This window comes from Onychostoma macrolepis, chromosome 05, assembly GCF_012432095.1.
Source record: "Onychostoma macrolepis isolate SWU-2019 chromosome 05, ASM1243209v1, whole genome shotgun sequence".
In the NCBI taxonomy this organism is placed as follows: domain Eukaryota; kingdom Metazoa; phylum Chordata; class Actinopteri; order Cypriniformes; family Cyprinidae; genus Onychostoma; species Onychostoma macrolepis.
In genome coordinates, this window is record NC_081159.1 from 29675970 (window position 1) to 29696003 (window position 20034).

At 37.3% G+C, this 20034-nt stretch overlaps 1 protein-coding gene across 2 annotated transcripts; it reads left to right on the forward strand.

The window, feature by feature from the left end:
* The first annotated feature begins 975 nt into the window (after positions 1–975).
* On the forward strand, positions 976–19969 carry naa38 (N-alpha-acetyltransferase 38, NatC auxiliary subunit). 2 transcript variants are annotated; one of them, XM_058775099.1, is made up of 3 exons: positions 976–1131; positions 1358–1526; positions 19095–19960. In XM_058775099.1, exons 1-3 carry the CDS (start codon positions 1087–1089, stop codon positions 19208–19210), a joined length of 330 nt encoding a protein of 109 aa, XP_058631082.1. In that variant the 5' UTR covers positions 976–1086; the 3' UTR covers positions 19211–19960. The 2 variants fall into 2 exon arrangements, with proteins under 2 accessions (XP_058631082.1, XP_058631083.1); XM_058775100.1 differs by having other exon boundaries at positions 1060–1189; positions 19095–19969.
* Positions 19970–20034: the final 65 nt, after the last annotated feature.

A 20034-nucleotide genomic window follows, 5' to 3' on the forward strand; every position in this document is an offset into this window, starting at 1 on the left:
CGCTATATGGTGACGCGTAGAGGAGACGAATTGTTGAATAAAGTCATTATTTTGGTTTTCTTTGCACACAAAACGTATTCTCGTAGCTTTGTAAAATTACGGTTGAACCACTGATGTCACATGGATTATTTTAATGATGCCCTTGCTACATATCTGAGCCTTAATCGTGTAAGGATCCTTGTTGTCTATGGGAGGGTCAGAGAGCTCTCGGAATTCATTAAAAATATCTTAATTTGTGTTCCGAAGATGAACGAAGCTCTTACAGGTTTGGAACGACATGAGGGCGAGAAATTAATGACAGAATTTTCATTTTGGGGTGAACTATCCCTTTAACAAAAGAGTATGTATGGACTAAGTATAAACATTACACACAGGTTTTTACAGATGCATCTAAAGATCCAGGGAAAGGTCAAGTAGGGGTTTGCATACATCATCCCAAGACTGAAAGAAGGAGAGGAAAAAATGATATCAGATCAAGTTTCAGTGTTTACGAGAGAATTACTAGCAATTCTGATAGCAATGAAAAAAATAAAATAATAAAATAAAAGATATGGGATTAAACAAACACTGATATTCAGATTTAATCTCAGCCCTGTGGATGCTCAATAGTCTGAATGTATGCGTGATATTTTGATGAAAATACTTCAGATATTACATATAATGCAACAAACAAATAAGATTCGGAGTTCAGTTTGTATGGGTTCTTGTGCATACTGGAGTGTCAGGGAATGAGGAAGCATAAATAAGCAAAACAAGTTATAGCAAAAGCAAATTTAGATTAGCAAATACTCAAATCAATAATAAAAATGGAAATAAAATAATAAAAAAAACAACTGTAAGTAGGTAGGTAGGTAGACAGACAGACAGACAGAGATGGATGGACGGAGGAGCTGAATAACTAGCAAGATCTTGGGAGAGAAGAAAGAGTTCCATAACCCACAGTAGATGGCGGTAATGCTCTTTTTAAGATTGCGAGCCGCCAATAAAAAAAAAAGAAGAAGAAGAATGCTTCTTTGAGTAACTGTTGCCATCGCTTTTCCGTTTGACTCGCATTTATACAAAGACTTTAACATAACGAAGGCTCAAATGGCAACAGAAAGCGAAGAGAACGGCACGGATATGCAAACTGAGGTCTGAATACGTTGTCACATAAGAGGCCAGTGAAATATTAACGTTGAAGCTAATGCTAGTAAGCACTATGAATTTATGTCAGTGCTTCATTAGGATATATTTTTTTAATCGAATATTTCTATGTTATCAAACCTTTATGATATACGATTAGGTTTGAAAGGAATACATTGACGTGGATAAATATACTGATCTCTGTAGTCGATGTAAAGCATATGTTGTGTCTCAGGTGGAGACGTCTGCTTATTCGCTAGCTCGGTGTAAACTGGAGAACCTCCTCAATAAGAGCATGAGGATCCGGATGACTGACGGCCGAACGCTGGTGGGGCTCTTCCTGTGCACAGACAGAGACTGCAACGTCATCCTGGGATCTGCACAAGAGTTTCTCAAATCCACAGGTACCTAGCTCACCCTAGACACACACCTTATGATTTATCAATATTTGGGTACTCCTTATTACTCTTTAGTGTCACGTTATTGTCTGTTATTAGCATAGACTGTAAAAAACAGGTTATTAGTCGTGCTTGTTTATGGAAGTCTACTATTGCTGTATACTGTCAGGCATTCGAACCACAATCATAATTATTAAAGACTTACCACAAACTATTTTCTGCTAATGGCTACTTCAAAACGTCAAATGATTCAGATTATTGAGGAGAGGCAAGGCACCAGACTTCTACAGATGCTGACATCACCTGATTTGGTAGTGTGGGAGGATGCTGTAAATACTGTAGCAGGGCTCTAGACTCATTCTTCCCATTGGTGGCACTTTTGCGACTAACTTTCTCAGTTGGTCGCACAAGCACATAATTTGGTCTCAATTATTTATTTATTTTTCTACAACATTTGATTAATCAATGCATGCTGATGAACTTTTATCACAGTTTATAGTTCTATGGTAACGAAAGTGTTCAACATTCAACCCGTTCTTTTTCATATTTGTGATTTAAATTTTGTGAACAGGAAATCCTTTTTTCGTGCACTTTCAAATTCGTGATCTTGGTGTCACGTTTTACAAGATAATTGCCTGGTTTGCTTACATCTATACACCTTTCACTTTTTAAAACTAAAACAAAGATGGATTCATTATTCTTAATTAAAAAGCACAACAACAATAAAACAGTAGGCTAACCAACTAGCTTGCATAACATTTAACAAAAACGAATAAGACGAAGCATGGCATATGATACATCACATGCTGTATTATATACCGACTAATAAATTACAGAATGTTTAGCAAACACTGAGAAATAAAGTAATATTAAAAAAATTAAGGAAAGCCATAGCGTAATTTGAGGTAAACAGCAAAGATGACAAGCTTTTCAAAACGAAAACAAAAAGAAAAGTAAAACTAAACTGGCTGTTGCTGACAGGACTTGCATGTTTTTTTCTACAAGAATACCAACATGTTCACCTTCTCTGGTTTAAGAAGCGGCCTTTTACTTTAGCTTGAAAACCAAATCATCCGTTGCGCTCCGTCCGCTGCGTGCACCTTCGTGCTCGTGCTGATGCAGCGAGTATAAACCAGGCTCTACCCACGAAGCGCTCGCGCTGAAAGTGCCTCTCTTCATGTAATCAGTGAAATCTGACTCCTGCTACAATGTGCTGCAAGACCACGTTAAATTTTTACTCGCACATTCTCAAAAAATGGTCGCAGTCTAGAGCCCTGTGTAGTACTTCACAAATAAGTGCAGTCACTAATAATATTTCATATTTAAAAGAGTAGTTCACCCACAAATGAAAATTTGGTTTTCACTTACTTACACTCAAGATGTAGGTGACTGACTTTCTTCTACACTATATTAATTTTGGGTTGCCTGTATCTGCTTTTTTGACTCTCAAAGGGCCTGCGTGTGAGTAAATTTACATTTATTAAATTTTAGTGCTCTCTATATTCCTCCCTCTGAATCTCCATACTATAATGAGGACATCTTTGAATTTCTACACAGTGAAATTAACCACTTCCAGGCCCAGGGAAGTGTGTTGATCTGTGGAGATCTAAATGCCAGGACATATCTCTTCCCGACTACACCACAGATAATGGGAATAACTATATTTTTGGACAGAGCTTCCCACAAAACATTGTAAACTTCCCAAGAAATAACTCTGATGACCAAGTGAATAAAAATGGGAAGCTTCTGATCGAGCTCTGTCGAAGCCTCAGTCTGTACCTCGTCAATGGTAGGGTGAAAGGAGACTCTCTTGGAAGGTACACCTATAGTTCATTTCATGGTTGCTCAACAGTTGATTTAATGATCACAGATTTAGATCCATTCTCTTTCAGAGCATTCACAGTCAAACCTCTAACACCCCTATCAGACCACAGCCAAATTACTGTTTACCTAAAAAGGACAACAAATACGAACATACACTCACAGCCCAGTAAGCTGTACAATATTAGAGAGAATTACAGATGGGCACAAAACAGCACAGAATATGCGACAGCAATTAACCATCCAAAAGTGTGCTTGCTTTTAGACAACTTTCTTGGCAGAATTTATCCTCACAATCGAGATGGTGTCAATGTTGCTGTAGAGAACATAAATTATATATTTGAATATTTGGCCAATTTATCTAACCTCACATCCTCTAAAAAAATCAATAAAACCACACAAAAAAATGAAAAATGGTTTGATTTAGGCTGTAAAACCATAAGGAAAAAATTAAGACAATCATCAAATCAAAAACATAGACAACCAAACAATGCAGATTTATGCCATCAATATTGTGAAGAACTTAAACAGTATAAAAGTACACTCAGAAAAAAGAGAGAACAGTACATCCAAAAACTATTGAAGAATCCGTAAATTCTAACAATTTCTGGGACAAATGGAATTACCTGCATAAAAAAAAAAATTCATGAACAAGCAGCCATATAAAATGGAGACACCTGGAAAAATCACTTTGAACAACTTTATAGTGAAATTAAAATGAACCCAGAACAAACCCAAAAATATGAAAAATGATTCATATTGGGCTGGGCGATATATACAGTGAGGAAAATAAGTATTTGAACACCCTGCTATTTTGCAAGTTCTCCCACTTAGAAATCATGGAGGGGTCTGAAATTGTCATCGTAGGTGCATGTCCACTGTGAGAGACATAATCTAAAAAAAAAAAAATCCAGAAATCACAATGTATGATTTTTTAACTATTTATTTGTATGATACAGCTGCAAATAAGTATTTGAACACCTGAGAAAATCAATGTTAATATTTGGTAAAGTAGCCTTTGTTTGCAATTACAGAGGTCAAACGTTTCCTGTAGTTTTTCACCAGGTTTGCACACACTGCAGGAGGGATTTTGGCCCACTCCTCCACACAGATCTTCTCTAGATCAGTCAGGTTTCTGGCCTGTCGCTGAGAAACACGGAGTTTGAGCTCCTCCAAAGATTCTCTATTGGGTTTAGGTCTGGAGACTGGCTAGGCCACGCCAGAACCTTGATATGCTTCTTACAGAGCCACTCCTTGGTTATCCTGGCTGTGTGCTTGGTCATTGTCATGTTGGAAGACCCAGCCTCGACCCATCTTCAATGCTCTAACTGAGGGAAGGAGGTTGTTCCCCAAAATCTCGCAATACATGGCCCCGGTCATCCTCTCCTTAAAACAGGGCAGTCGCCCTGTCCCATGTGCAGAAAAACACCCCAAAGCATGATGCTACCACCCCATGCTTCACAGTAGGGATGGTGTTCTTGGGATGGTACTCATCATTCTTCTTCCTCCAAACACGTTTAGTGGAATTATGACCAAAAGTTCTATTTTGGTCTCATCTGACCACATGACTTTCTCCCATGACTCCTCTGGATCATCCAAATGGTCATTGGCAAACTTAAGTCGGGCCTGGACATGTGCTGGTTTAAGCAGGGGAACCTTCCGTGCCATGCATGATTTCAAACCATGACGTCTTAGTGTATTACCAACAGTAACCTTGGAAGCGGTGGTCCCAGCTCTTTTCAGGTCATTGACCAGCTCCTCCCATGTAGTTCTGGGCTGATTTCTCACCTTTCTTAGGATCATTGAGACCCCACGGTGAGATCTTGCATGGAGCCCCAGTCCGAGGGAGATTGACAGTCATGTTTAGCTTCTTCCATTTTCTAATGATTGCTCCAACAGTGGACCTTTTTCACCAAGCTGCTTGGCAATTTCCCGTAGCCCTTTCCAGCCTTGTGGAGGTGTACAATTTTGTCTCTAGTGTCTTTGGACAGCTCTTTGGTCTTGGCCATGTTAGTAGTTGGATTCTTACTGATTGTATGGGGTGGACAGGTGTCTTTATGCAGCTAACGACCTCAAACAGGTGCATCTAATTTAGGATAATAAATGGAGTGGAGGTGGACATTTTAAAGGCAGACTAACAGGTCTTTGAGGGTCAGAATTCTAGCTGATAGACAGGTGTTAAAATACTTATTTGCAGCTGTATCATACAAATAAATAGTTAAAAATCATACATTGTGATTTCTGGATTTTTTTTTAGATTATGTCTCTCACAGTGGACATGCACCTACGATGACAATTTCAGACCCTCCATGATTTCTAAGTGGGAGAACTTGCAAAATAGCAGGGTGTTCAAATACTTATTTTCCTCACTGTATATATATATATATATATATATATATGTATGTATATATGTTTGTGTAAAAAAAAGATATCTCGATATTGTCCATTTTACGATATTCGATATATATCTTGATATGTTTGCATTTGCTTTTAAATAATATAAAAACATGATTTTCTTTTGCCCCATTAAAAAACAACAAAAACGTTTTTTTTGGCCTACTTTTATAATGTACCGCGATCGCCCAAAGTGTATATAGACAAATAAAAATTAAAATAGATCCTTTTACTAATATGTATTATACTTGGAATGTATCCCTGGCAACTTAAGAATGGACAGGCGGTTGTAACATCAAACAATGTTTGAGTTTCAGCCAGAGCATACATGTTAAGGCTTTTACACAGCAGAAATAAACATGACAACAGCCACTATAGATTATATAAGATAATAAACACACGATTACGATAGATATGGTCTGTATGTGATTTTTTTGAGTGGAATGTGTACATCTGAAATGCTAATTTGTGTAGCGATATAAAAGGCTATAAATAGCATATTTTAACAACAGTAAACGACCAAATTCCACACGTGATCGCAAAAGGAAGTTATTACAAACACTCGATGGTGGTTTGAAGTGAGTTCTGAGTAAAAGTTTATTATTAATCTCATAAACTGTCTTATGTAGCATGATGCTAATGTTAGCTCTAATGCAGCTGCAGAACACGTCCAATTCTTCTTCTTCATGCATTTTGTCATAATACTTCACGTAAGGTCGCAAGAAATGTTTTGTTGTATTTATTTAGAAATACTTTTGATAATAGTTGGGTAAATGTATGCTGGGATTGAAGCGATGTGACTTGGTAAACGTTTTATTGCCAGTATAAATATAAATGGCTGAATAATAACAAAAGAATAATGATAATCGTATCTGCGTGTCATCTGTGTCACGTCACCTGTAGCGTTTTTTCCCCTGTTGGCAAAGGAATGGACCCGCCCTACTCTGCCTCTGATTGGCCTACCTTAATGTCCTTTCCCTCAACCAACCAATCTCACTCCTGAAGCCTAACTTTTAGACGCTGCAGGCATATTATGTCTATGGCTGCAGGCATGCTATCCATATTTCCAGAGGCTACGTAAAACGTGTAGGAACAAGCTAATGGCAAGCAACTTATGACCGAATGAAGAATGTGCATCAGTGTGTTTTTTTCTTTTTTCCGTTTTATTTCATTTATGAAGGTGATGTAAACTAAATAATTATATATTCTATTATAATTATATAATAATATTGTGTGTAGGCTATGTAACTTATATAGTTTTCATTTTATTCATTTCGACAACTTTACCGACACTGCATATATAGTCTTTGGCTGCGTCCATTGCATCCGACACGTTTTTTCAAACCGCCCAATCAGAAACTCGGGGCTTAAAGAAAATTTCGAGTTTCCCACTCGTAATAACGACTTTGTGGTGGCGTTCATGTGCGTTCAACTCGTACATGTATCTGACATGACTGTAACAGCCTATTTCAAGACGGAGAAACACCTCGCGTTTAGCCCGTCAGCTGCTTCAATAATTCGAGTGCTGAAATAAAGATTTACAGTGGTTTATTTGCCCTGACTAAGTTCATGTATCTTAACAACAGTCCTTGTTGAGTTGTCGCTCAAACGTCTTTTAATCATATAAAGGTGTTTATCCTTGAATGGTGCACTGCAAAAAAATGATTTGAGAATGTTTTTGTCTTGTCTCTAGTCCAAATATCTAAAAATTCCTGAATCAAAAAGCATTTTCTAGACAAGTAAAAATTGTCTTGTTTTCAGAAAAAAATTGTCAAATTGACTTTTTCACCCCTGATTTAATATATATATATATATATATATATATATATATATATATATATATATATATATATACATATATATACATACATATATATAACTTTTCCACGACATTCTAATTCATTGAGATGCACCTGTGTGTATATATATGTATATATATATGTATGTATACATATATACACATATACACATATATATACATATATACATATATATACAATATGTATATATATGTGTATATGTGTATATGTGTATACATACATCATATATATATATATACATACATACATACATATATATATATATATATATATATATATATATATATATATATATATATATATATATATATATATATATATATATATATATATATATATATATATATATATATATATATATATATACAGGTGCATCTCAATGAATTAGAATGTCATTTATTATTATTTCAGTAATTCAAGTCAAATTGCAAAACTCGTGTATTAAATAAATTCAGTGCACACAGACTGAAGTAGTTTAAGTCTTTGGTTCTTTTAATTGTGATGATTTTGGCTCATATTTAACAAAAACCCACCTATTCACTATCTCAACAAATTAGAATACATCATAAGACCAATAAAAAAAAACATTTTTATTGAATTGTTGGCCTTCTGGGAAAGTATGTTCTTTTACTGTATATGTGCTCAGTACTTGGTAGGGGCTCCTTTTGCTTTAATTACTGCCTCAATTCGGCGTGGCATGGAGGTGATCAGTTTGTGGCACTGCTGAGGTGGTATGGAAGCCCAGGTTTCTTTGGCAGTGGCCTTCAGCTCATCTGCATTTTTTGGTCTCTTGTTTCTCATTTTCCTCTTGACAATACCCCATAGATTCTCTATGGGGTTCAGGTCTGGTGAGTTTGCTGGCCTGTCAAGCACACCAACACCATGGTCATTTAACCAACTTCTGGTGCTTTTGGCAGTGTGGGCAGGTGCCAAATCCTGCTGGAAAATGAAATCATCTTTAAAAAGCTGGTCAGCAGAAGGAAGCATGAAGTGCTCCAAAATTTCTTGGTAAACGGGTGCAGTGACTTTGGTTTTCAAAAAACATAATGGACCAACACCAGCAGATGACACTGCACCCCAAATCATCACAGACTGTGGAAACTTAACACTGGACTTCAAGCAACTTGGGCTATGAGCTTCTCCACCCTTCCTCCAGACTCTAGGACCTTGGTTTCCAAATGAAATACAAAACTTGCTCTCATCTGAAAAGAGGACTTTGGACCACTGGGCAACAGTCCAGGTCTTCTTCTCCTTAGCCCAGGTAAGACGCCTCTGACGTTGTCTGTGGTTCAAGAGTGGCTTAACAAGAGGAATACGACAACTGTAGCCAAATTCTTTGACATATCTGTGTGTGGTGGCTCTTGATACCTTGACCCCAGCCTCAGTCCATTCCTTCACCAAAAAGTTCTCCCAAATTCTTGAATCGATTTTGCTTGACAATCCTCATAAGGCAACGTTCTCACGGTTGGCTGTGCATCTTTTTCCTTTCACACTTTTTCCTTCCACTCAACTTTCTGTTAACATGCTTGGATACAGCACACTGTGAACAGCCAGCTTCTTTGGCAATGAATGTTTGTGGCTTACCCTCCTTGTGAAGGGTGTCAATGATTGTCTTCTGGACAACTGTCAGATCAGCAGTCTTTCTCCATGATTGTGTAGCCTAGTGAACCAAACTGAGAGACCATTTTGAAGGCTCAGGAAACCTTTGCAGGTGTTTTGAGTTGATTAGCTGATTGGCATGTCACCATATTCTAATTTGTTGAGATAGTGAATTGGTGGGTTTTTGTTAAATGTGAGCCAAAATCATCACAATTAAAAGAACCAAAGACTGAAACTACTTCAGTCTGTGTGCACTGAATTTATTTAATACACGTGTTTCACAATTTGAGTCGAATTACTGAAATAAATGAACTTTTCCACGACATTCTAATTTATTGAGATGCACCTGTGTGTGTGTATATGTGTATATATATATATATATATATGATCAAAGAAGGCTGTGAAAATGTATCTGCATTGTTAATCCTTTTGATCTTTTATTTTAAAAATTCACAAAAATCTAACCTTTCATTGGATAATAAGAATTTAAAATGGGTGGAAATCTCATTATGAAATAAATGTTTTCTCAAATACACGTTGGACACAATTATTGGCACCCTTAGAAAATAAAATATCTCTGAAGTATATTCCCATTCATATTCACAATTTTGAGCACTCCAGGGTGATTATGAACATGAAATTATCCAGCCATGGCTTCCTGTTTCACAGAAATATAAATAGGAGGGAAAACAAAGGCCAAATTCCCTTAATCATCCATCACAATGAGAAAAACCAAAGAATATATTTCTAAAGTGCAGCAAAAGATAATTGAGCTTCACAAATTAGTGAAGTGGCTTTACGAAAAGTGCTAGAGCAGTGAAAATTCCCATTTCCACCATCAGGGCAATAATTAACAATTTCCAATCAACATAAAATGTTAGGAAACTGCCTGGAAGAGGACGTGTGTCTATATTGTCCTAATGCACGGTGAGAAGGAGAGTTTGAGTGGCTAAAGACTCGCCAAGGACCACAGCTGGAGAATTGCAGAAAATGGTTTATTCTCGGGGTCAGAAAACCTTAAAAAAAAAATTGTCAAACAGCACCTACATCACCGCATGTTTTGGGAGGGTTTCAAGAAAAATTCTCCTAGCTCATCCAAAAACAAACTCCAGCTTATTCAGTTATCAGACACGACTGGAACTTCAAATGGGACTGGCTTCAATGGTCAGATGAAACAAAAAAATTAGCTTTTTAGCAGCAAACACTCAAGATGGATTTGGTGAACACAGGGATAAAAAGTACCCCATGTGTACAATGAAATATACTGCTGTATTTTTGATTTTGTGGGCCTATATTTCTGCTGGAGGTCCTCGACATCTTGTTTAGACACATGGCATCATGGATTCTATCAAATACAAACAGATAAAAAATCAATAAGTGACTGATTGTGTTAGAAACCTTAAAATGGGCCATGTTTGGATCTTCCAACCGTACAATAATCCAAACACAAACCTCAAAAACAACACAAAAATGGGTCACTGAGCACAGAACCAAGCTTCTGCTATGGCCATTCCAGTCCTCTGACCTGAACCCTATAGAAAGTGAGTGGGGTGAACTGAAGAGGAGAAGGAGGGTCTGGAGTGATTCTGGATGAAGAAATGGTCTCTGATCAATTGTCAGGTGTTCTCTAACATCATCAGGCATTATAGGAGAAAATTTAGAGCTGTTAAGCTGGCAAATGGAGGTTTCAAGAAGTATTGAATAAAAGGGTGCCATTAATTGTGGCCAATGTGTATTAGAGAAAAACATTTATTTCATAATGACATTTTCCCCCCCATTTTAAATTCTTATTATCCGATGAAAGGTTAGATTTTTGTGAATTTTTTTTAAATAAAAGATCAAAAGGATTAACAATGTAGATTTATTTTCACAGCCTTCTTTGATCATATTTACCAAGGGTGCTGATATTTCTGGCCATGACTGTATATATTATTTATATAAATAAATATATATACATACATACCAAAGACTTATGCACTCTCTCTGGAAAATGGAATGGAAAAATATCATAACAGTGAAATTCCTAATAGTAATTCCAAATTGCAATAGCCTATGTTTCTGTATTCAAACAACAGCGGTTGAGTAAGTGCATTTATTCAGCGATCACAATCGCAAACAATACAGTCGAGATCTCATAACAGAACACAGACTGTTGACACTTTCACTTTGATCGCTTAACTCCAGCTTGTTTGTCAGTGTTTTCAGATCATCGGTGGTGGCATTTCCGCAATGAGGAGTGAGCGTTTGCGCATGTTTGCCAGATGACACTGAGTAGAAAATGTACAGCGAAGCTCTGATTCGGGGATTTGAACTCTTGATATCTGGCAACCGCACTCATGAAAGCAAGCGTAGCAGAGGCGTGTAGAGCGGTCCGCAATAACATTTTATCTTTTTTGTTTTGTTTTGTTTTTTTTGAGGAAAATACAGAGAGGTTTTTGGTAAAGTTTTTATTTTTTTGAATACATTTTTTAGTCTCGTCTTTTTTCAACGAAATTACATGTTGATAGTCATAGTTTTCGTTTATTGACCTTATTGTCATCTTGTCTTCGTTTCATCTTAGTCATGGGAAAAAGTCAACAAACATTTTTAGTCATATTTTTTATTAATGAAATTAACACTAGTCTCCATTTTGCTAATGTGTAAAAAAAAAAAAAAGACACCCTCCCCCACCTCACGTCTCTTGTGCGGTAATATGTAAGGGGACTTGGACGTTTGGCGCGTTCTTTTGGGAAAGTATGCTTGAATTTGAAATATTTGATATTCACAATATTTTCAAATTTTACATCGTCGTCAAAATTATTGCGATATTATCGCTAATATTCGATATATCGCCCAGCCGTATATGGAACATACAATTGGTAAATATCAATACCCATTAGATTGATAAAATCCAGGCCCTAAAAAAACAAAAAGCAAGTGGACCAGATGGCATCCTCAACGAAATGCTCAAGAACACAGAGCACAAATTAAGATTGGCCCTACTAAAACGGTTCAACTTTGTTCTGAGTGTTGGTCATTTCCCTGAAACCTGGAACCGAGGACTCATAACACCCATATTCAAGAATGGAGACAAATCAAACCCAAAATATTACAGAGGCATCTGTCAAGTCAAATCAAGTCACTTTTATTTATATAGTGCTTTTAACAATACAGATTGTGTCAAAGCACTTAACAGTATCAAATTGGAGGATAGAGTGTCAGTAATGTATAATGATAAGATTAAACACTCAATTTTCAGTTAAAGGCATTTCATTATTGAATTCAGAGATGTCGTTGTCTAGCTCAGTTTAGTTTAAATAGTATCTGTGCAATCACATCGACGATAATCGCTAGAAATTAAGTATCCCCAACTGAGCAAGCCAGAGGCGACAGCGGCAAGGAACCAAAACTCCCTCTGTGACAGAATGGAGAAGAAAAACCTTGGGAGAAACCAGGCTCAGTCGGGGGGCCAGTTCTCCTCTGGCCAGACGAAACCTGCAGTTCACCCGTTATGTCAGATTGCGTAAAGGGCTTAATCATTTATTATTTAAAAAATAATTTAAAAAAAACCCTAAAAATAATTTATTAATTAATTTTTCATATTTGTATATTGCTTTTTTATTTTTATTTATTTATTTTTTTTAATGTATCTGTGTAAGCTGTTATCTGGGGAAGCTGTTCTGCAATATCATCAACACAAGACTTGTACACTTCCTTACAGAGCACAATGTCCTCGGCAACAGTCAAATTGGATTCTTGCCAAATTATAGAACAACAGACCACATCTTCACCCTACACACCCTGATCGACAAATACAATAACCAAATCAAAACCAAAATATTTGCTTGCTTTGTAGATTTCCAAAAGGCCTTTGATTCAATTTGGCACGAAGGTCTGCTTTCAAAACTTCTAGAATCAGGTATTGGGGGTAGAACATGAAAACATATAAACAATATATTCAAACAATCAATGCGCAATTAAAATTGGAAATAAACTAACAGAATTCTTCACTCAAGGGCAGGGTGTGAGGCAGTGCTGTCCACTATCACCGACCCTCTTCAATATTTACATTAATGAATTGGCGAAACTCCTGGAACAATCAGCAGCACCTGGCCTCACTACATGACTCCAACATAAAGTTCTTGCTGTTTGCAGATGATCTGGTTCTGCTGTCTCCAACAGAAGAGGGTCTACAGCAGAACCTAGACATCTTACACAAGTTCTGTCAGACCTGGGCCCTGACTATCAAAACTAAAGTAATAACATTCCAGAAAAGACCTAGACTTCAGGGAAATAGACACAATTTCACCCTTGGTACAACCAAAATTGAATATGCCACAAACTACACATACCTCGGGCTGAAAATAAGTGCAACTGGTAAGCTAAATTTGGCTGTGAATGAACTGAAAGAGAAAGCAAGAAGGGCCTTTTACGCCATCAAAAAATCAATCCAAATTGAAATGCCAATTAGAATCTGGCTCAAAATATTCCAATCAGTCATAGAACCTATTGCATTATATGGCAGTGAAGTGTGGGGTCCTCTCCTAAATCACGAATTTGAAAAATGGGACAAAAATCCGATCGCAGCCTACATGCTGAGTTCTGTAAAAGTATCCTCAGAGTACGGAGGAACACACCGAACAACGCATGCAGGGCAGAATTAGGCCAATATCCTCTACTAATGTGCATTGAGAAATGAGCCATCAGATTTTGGAAAAAATGAGCGACCCCAACTCATTCATAGTTGCGATTTTAAAGCCCTTAAAAACCATGAAGTGAACACTGAAAAAAGTCCCCTGATTCAGATGGTCTTGAACCTGCAAATACAAACTAACATGACTAACAACATCCAGCATCAGGACACTGAAACATCCATCCACAAAATTCGGCCCAAACAAATTATAAAAACACAAAAAGAAAACTATCTAACCTATTGGAAAGAAACAACAGAAAAACAAAGTAAACTTGAATGTTATTTGGCCCTAAATAGAGATAACACAACTGCAGAATATCTGAGTACAGTGAAAGACTGTAAATTAAGAAGACAAATGACGAGATACAGACTGAGCAACCATACTCTGATTGTAGAGACGGGCCGATATCGACAGCACTGGCTGCCCAAAGAGAGCCGCATCTGCCCATACTGTACCCATGGGGAAGTGGAGACAGAGCAACACTTCCTCACCAGCTGCCCTAACTATGAAGAAATTAGAAATAAATTTTATCCCAAATTTGAAATATTTTACCGGACTTAATGTTAAACAAGAAAACACAACTTCAATATTTATTAGGGCAAAAACAAGATTGTATCTTACTAGCAGCAAGATACATTGACGGATGTCAAAAAAAGAGGGAGGAGTCAACAAATTAGTAATGCGCACACACACACACACACACCACACTAAATTTAATTGTTCATAGAATTGATTTGTTCTATTTTATATATATATACAGTGGGTAAGGAAAGTATTCAGACCCCCTTAAATTTTTCATTTTGATTTAATACAGCCATGAGTCTTTTTTGGGAAAGATGCAACAAGTTTTTCACACCTGGATTTGGGGATCCTCTGCCATTCCTCCTTGCAGATCCTCTCCAGTTCTGTCAGGTTGGATGGTAAACGGTGGTGGACAGCCATTTTTAGGTCTCTCCAGAGATGCTCAATTGGGTTTAAGTCAGGGCTCTGGCTGGGCCATTCAAGAACAGTCACGGAGTTGTTGTGAAGCCACTCCTTCGTCATTTTAGCTGTGTGCTTAGGGTCATTGTCTTGTTGAAAGGTAAACCTTCGGCCCAGTCTGAGGTCCTGAGCACTCTGGATAAGGTTTTCGTCCAGGATATCCCTGTACTTGGCCGCATTCATCTTTCCCTCGATTGCAACCAGTCGTCCTGTCCCTGCAGCTGAAAAACACCCCCACAGCATGATGCTGCCACCACCATGCTTCACTGTTGGGACTGTATTGGACAGGTGATGAGCAGTGCCTGGTTTTCTCCACACATACCGCTTAGAATTGAGGCCAAAAAGTTCTATCTTGGTCTCATCAGACCAGAGAATCTTATTTCTCACCATCTTGGGAGTCCTTCAGGTGTTTTTTAGCAAACTCCATGCGGGCTTTCAGGTGTCTTTCACTGAGGAGAGGCTTCCGTCGGGCCACTCTGCCATAAAGCCCCGACTGGTGGAGGGCTGCAGTGATGGTTGACTTTCTACAACTTTCTCCCATCTCCCGACTGCATCTCTGGAGCTCAGCCACAGTGATCTTTGGGTTCTTCTTTACCTCTCTCACCAAGGCTCTTTTCCCCCGATAGCTCAGTTTGGCCGGACGGCCAGCTCTAGGAAGGGTTCTGGTCGTCCCAAACGTCTTCCATTTAAGGATTATGGAGGCCACTGTGCTCTTAGGAACCTTGAGTGCAGCAGGAATTTGTTTGTAACCTTGGCCAGATCTGTGCCTTGCCACAATTCTGTCTCTGAGCTCTTCAGGCAGTTCCTTTGACCTCATGATTGTCATTTGCTCTGACATGCACTGTGAGCTGTAAGGTCTTATATAGACAGGTGTGTGGCTTTCCTAATCAAGTCCAATCAGTATAATCAAACACAGCTGGACTCAAATGAAGGTGTAGAACCATCTCAAGGATGATCAGAAGAAATGGACAGCACCTGAGTTAAATATATGAGTGTCACAGCAAAGGGTTTGAATACTTAGGACCATGTGATATTTCAGTTTTTCTTTTTTAATAAATCTGCAAAAATGTCAACAATTCTGTGTTTTTCTGTCAATATGGGGTGATGTTTGTACATTAATGAGGAAAAAAAATGAACTTAAATGATTTTAGCAAATGGCTGCAATATAACAAAGAGTGAAAAATTTAAGGGGGACTGAATACTTTCCGTACCCACTGTATGTATATATATATATTAGTGGTGGGCCGTTATCGGCGTTAACGTGCTGCGTTAACGCGAGACTCTTATCGGGCGATTAAAAAAAATATCGCCGTTAATCTATTCTCAAAGTTGGGTTGGGAGCTGGGTCTATACTACGCAAGCTATGATGACTTTCACCTGATATTTTAGCGCGGATGTATACCTAGCAGAATTGCACTGTAGGGGGCGAGAACGAGTCTTCGAACCTGTGTGTATGCGTGCTAAAATGGATGCAGCTATGAAGCAGCCGGGTTTGCTTCAGGAAAATGTATTTTAAGAAGCTTGCCAATGAAGATCGGCAAGTCATTTCTGTCTCGTTACATGGTCACGCTCTCTGTATCGCGCACAGCGGAGTTCCGCCCGGTTCGCACACACACACGTAAGCACACACACAAGTAAGCACACTCCCACTCCTATTTGTAAATATTAAGCCGCAAAACGTCTATTTAAATATGACTTCTGCGTGTCTCTGTGTTAATGTATGGCGCAAGACGCGGGTTTGTTTACTCATACAGAAGCCCGCGTGGCGCTTGCGGTGATATTAACGTCTGTCGTCTCACTAAATGAGGACATAAATACATGAACAACATCTCCAGAACTGCTCTGAGAGTCACTTCACGAGCACTCGGCGTTTCATTTGAGAAAAACTATCCTCATATCATATACACAGAAACGTAAAGGTATTCACGGCAACCCGTCAAAAAAAAAGTTCGGTTTCACTTAAAGACATTGGGCAGAACATAATAGGCTACTACTATTAAAACTATTAAAACCTTATCTTTAAGGAATAATCATACAATGTCTTCAATGTTATTATCAATATTAAATTCTTGATGACTGCTAGTTGTTTACTACTAGTAGTGAACTTATTCTGATCTACTTGGCAGAATTCAAATGAGCCATTTTAATCTAGATTAATCTAGATTAATTCCAAGATTAATCTAGATTAATCTAGATTAAAAATGAATCTATGCCCACCACTAATATATATATATATATATATATATATATATATATATATATATATATATATATATGCATGCATGCATGCATGTATTTATTATTATTAGTAGTAGTATTTTTTTTTTAAATACGTATTTGTTCTATATTTAATGTAAACACTGTTTTGCCAATACATTGTAACAATTGTCATGCCAATAAAGCACACATTGAATTGAAATTTACAGCAAAGATTCATTTTTGTGTGAACTTCCTTTAAGTAATAGTCATGGCTGTGAAAATTAATTTGCATTGTTGATCCGTTTGATCTTTTATTTTTAAAATTCACAAAAATCTAACCTTTCATTGGATAATAAGAATTTAAAATGGGGGGAATATCATTGTGAAATAAATGTTTTTCTCTAATACACATTGGCCACAATTAACGGCACCCTTTTATTCAATACTTTTTTAAACTTCCATTTGCTAGTTTAACAGCTCTACATTTTCTCCCATAATGCCTGATGAGGTTAGAGAACACCTGACAAGAGATCAGAGACCATTCCTTCATCCAGAATCACTCCAGACCCTTTAGATTCCCAGCTCCATGTTGGTGCTGCTTCTCTTCAGTTCACCCCCATCATTTTCTATAAGGTTTAGGTCAGAGAACTGGAATGGCCATAGCAGAAGCTTGGTTTTGTGCTCAGTGACCCATTTTTGTGTTGTTTTTGAGGTTTGTGTTTGGATTATTGTACGGTTGGAAGATCCAAACATGGCCCATTATGAGATTTCTAACAGATTCAGTCACTTATTGATTTTTTTTTATCTGTTGGTATTTCATAGAATCCATGTGTCTAAACGAGATGTCCAGGACCTCCAGCAGAAATAAAGGCCCACAACATCAAAAATACAGCAGTATATTTCATTGTACACATGTGGTACTTTTTATCCCTGTGTTCACCAAACCCATTTTGAGTGTTTGCTGCTAAAAAGCTCATTTTTTAGTTTCATCTGACCATAGAAGCCAGTCCCATTTGAAGTTCCATTCGTGTCTGATAACTGAATATGCTGGTGTTTGTTTTTGGATGAGCTAGGAGAATTTTTCTTGAAACCCTCCCAAACAACATGTGGTGATGTAGGTGCTGTTTGACAATTTTTTTTTTAAAGGTTTTCTGACCCCGAGACTGCAGACTATTTTCTGCAGTCCTCCAGCTGTGGTCCTTGGAAAGTCTTTAGCCACTCAAACTCTCCTTCTCACCGTGCATTAGGACGATATAGACACACGTCCTCTTCCAGGCAGTTTCGTAACATTTTATGTTGATTGGAAATTCTTAATTATTGCACTGATGTCGGAAATGGGAACTTTCACTGCTCTAGCTCTTTTCTTAAAGCCACTTCACTAATTTGTGAAGCTCAGTTATCTTTTGCTACACATCAGAAATATATTCTTTGTTTTTTCTCATTGTGATGGATGATTAAGGGAATTTGTGCTTTGTTTTCCCTCCTACTTATATTTCTGTGAAACAGGAAGCCATGGCTGGATAATTTCATGTTCATAATCACCCTGGAGTGCTGAAAATTGTGAATATGAATGGGAATATACTTGAGAGATATTTTACTCATAAGAATTTCTAGGGGTGCCAATAATTGTGTCCAACGTGTATTTGAGAAAAACATTTATTTCATAATGAGATTTCCCCCCCATTTTAAATTCTTATTATCCAATGAAAGTTTAGATTTTGTGAAATTTTTAAATAAAAGATCAAAAGGATTAACAACACAGATTAATTTTCATAGCCGCCTTTGATCATATTTACCAAGGGTGCCAATATTTTTGGCCATGAAAAGTGTAGCATTGCCTGTAGCTGGTGTGTGGTGAGCACACTGGCGCTGTTGTCCTGTGGCTGTCGTTGCATCATCCAAGCGGATGCATCATCCCCCATATGATTATAAAGCGCTTTGGGTGTACAGCAATACACAATAAAGCGCTACATAAATGCATCATTCATTCATTCATTCATAATTATATAACAACAGTAACATCAAAAATTGCAAATAAGTTGGGAGTCTACAGGTCTTGATTTGTCCTATTATCAAAATTTGCGCAGATTCTTTCTCACAAGGTGAGCCCAGAGTGTTAGGACTGGCGATGATCCCTGGCCATCATGTGGTTTCTATAGAAGTGGAATCTGAAAGCCTTCAGACGACCACCCATGGACTCTGACAACTTTAGAGACTTCTGGATCACCATATGGACTACAGAGCATGTAGTTTACACACACGCACACATTTTGTCTGCAAATATAGAGATGGCAATTAAGATCCATTAAAGCTGGAGTTATTGACCCAAATGGTGTTTTCCTAATTTGTAGGAAACTCCCATTCCATACACAGTGGGTTAGTCCTCTATGTTGAAACAAGAATAATAACATGACTGTACCTTTTTGTTTGTGTTTGCTTGCTTGTGAGCACATTGTTTGTATATATTGACACTGTTATTTTTCAGTAAGAGACAGATCTTTCATGTTTCTCATATTTGAGAATCATTGCATCTCTAATTTTCCCTCTTAACCTCATATCACCAGCTGAGGTTATTCAGACGTTATCACAGACTTTATTGCATTAAATGTATTATTAGTTACTATTATTACTTTATTGCATTAGATGATGATGATGATTATTATTATTGCCTATATAACAGCATATTTTAGTGGTGCTGAAATTGAGTGATTTAGGGTGCTAATACATTATTATGTACCAGTACAGTACATTATTTAAATAGGCAAATGCTCCTTATAAAAAAGAATAAATTCAAAGAAAATGTTTTATTTGTTTTATATGAGTTTACTGACCATGAATATCAAATTTATATGTGTATTTTAATTAAATTTGTTATATTAGTCATAAAAACATTTTTGTTGTTTGGTTATTGATGACATCATAGACAGAGGCAGGTCTAATAGGCTGCATTCACACATTATAATGCACAGCTCTATTTTAACATGATGTATTATCCTGTCAAGACATAACTGACTTTGTACTTAATAA

What these genes read in the sequence shown, in the direction of transcription:
- naa38 (XM_058775099.1), top strand. Translation starts at nt 1,087, where the DNA reads ATGGCAACAGAAAGCGAAGAGAACGGCACGGATATGCAAACTGAG. An exon ending in GCACGGATATGCAAACTGAG is followed by an intron (nt 1,132 to 1,357) that starts GTCTGAATACGT and finishes GTTGTGTCTCAG; the next exon opens with GTGGAGACGTCTGCTTATTC. An exon ending in AGAGTTTCTCAAATCCACAG is followed by an intron (nt 1,527 to 19,094) that starts GTACCTAGCTCA and finishes AAATTTGCGCAG; the next exon opens with ATTCTTTCTCACAAGGTGAG.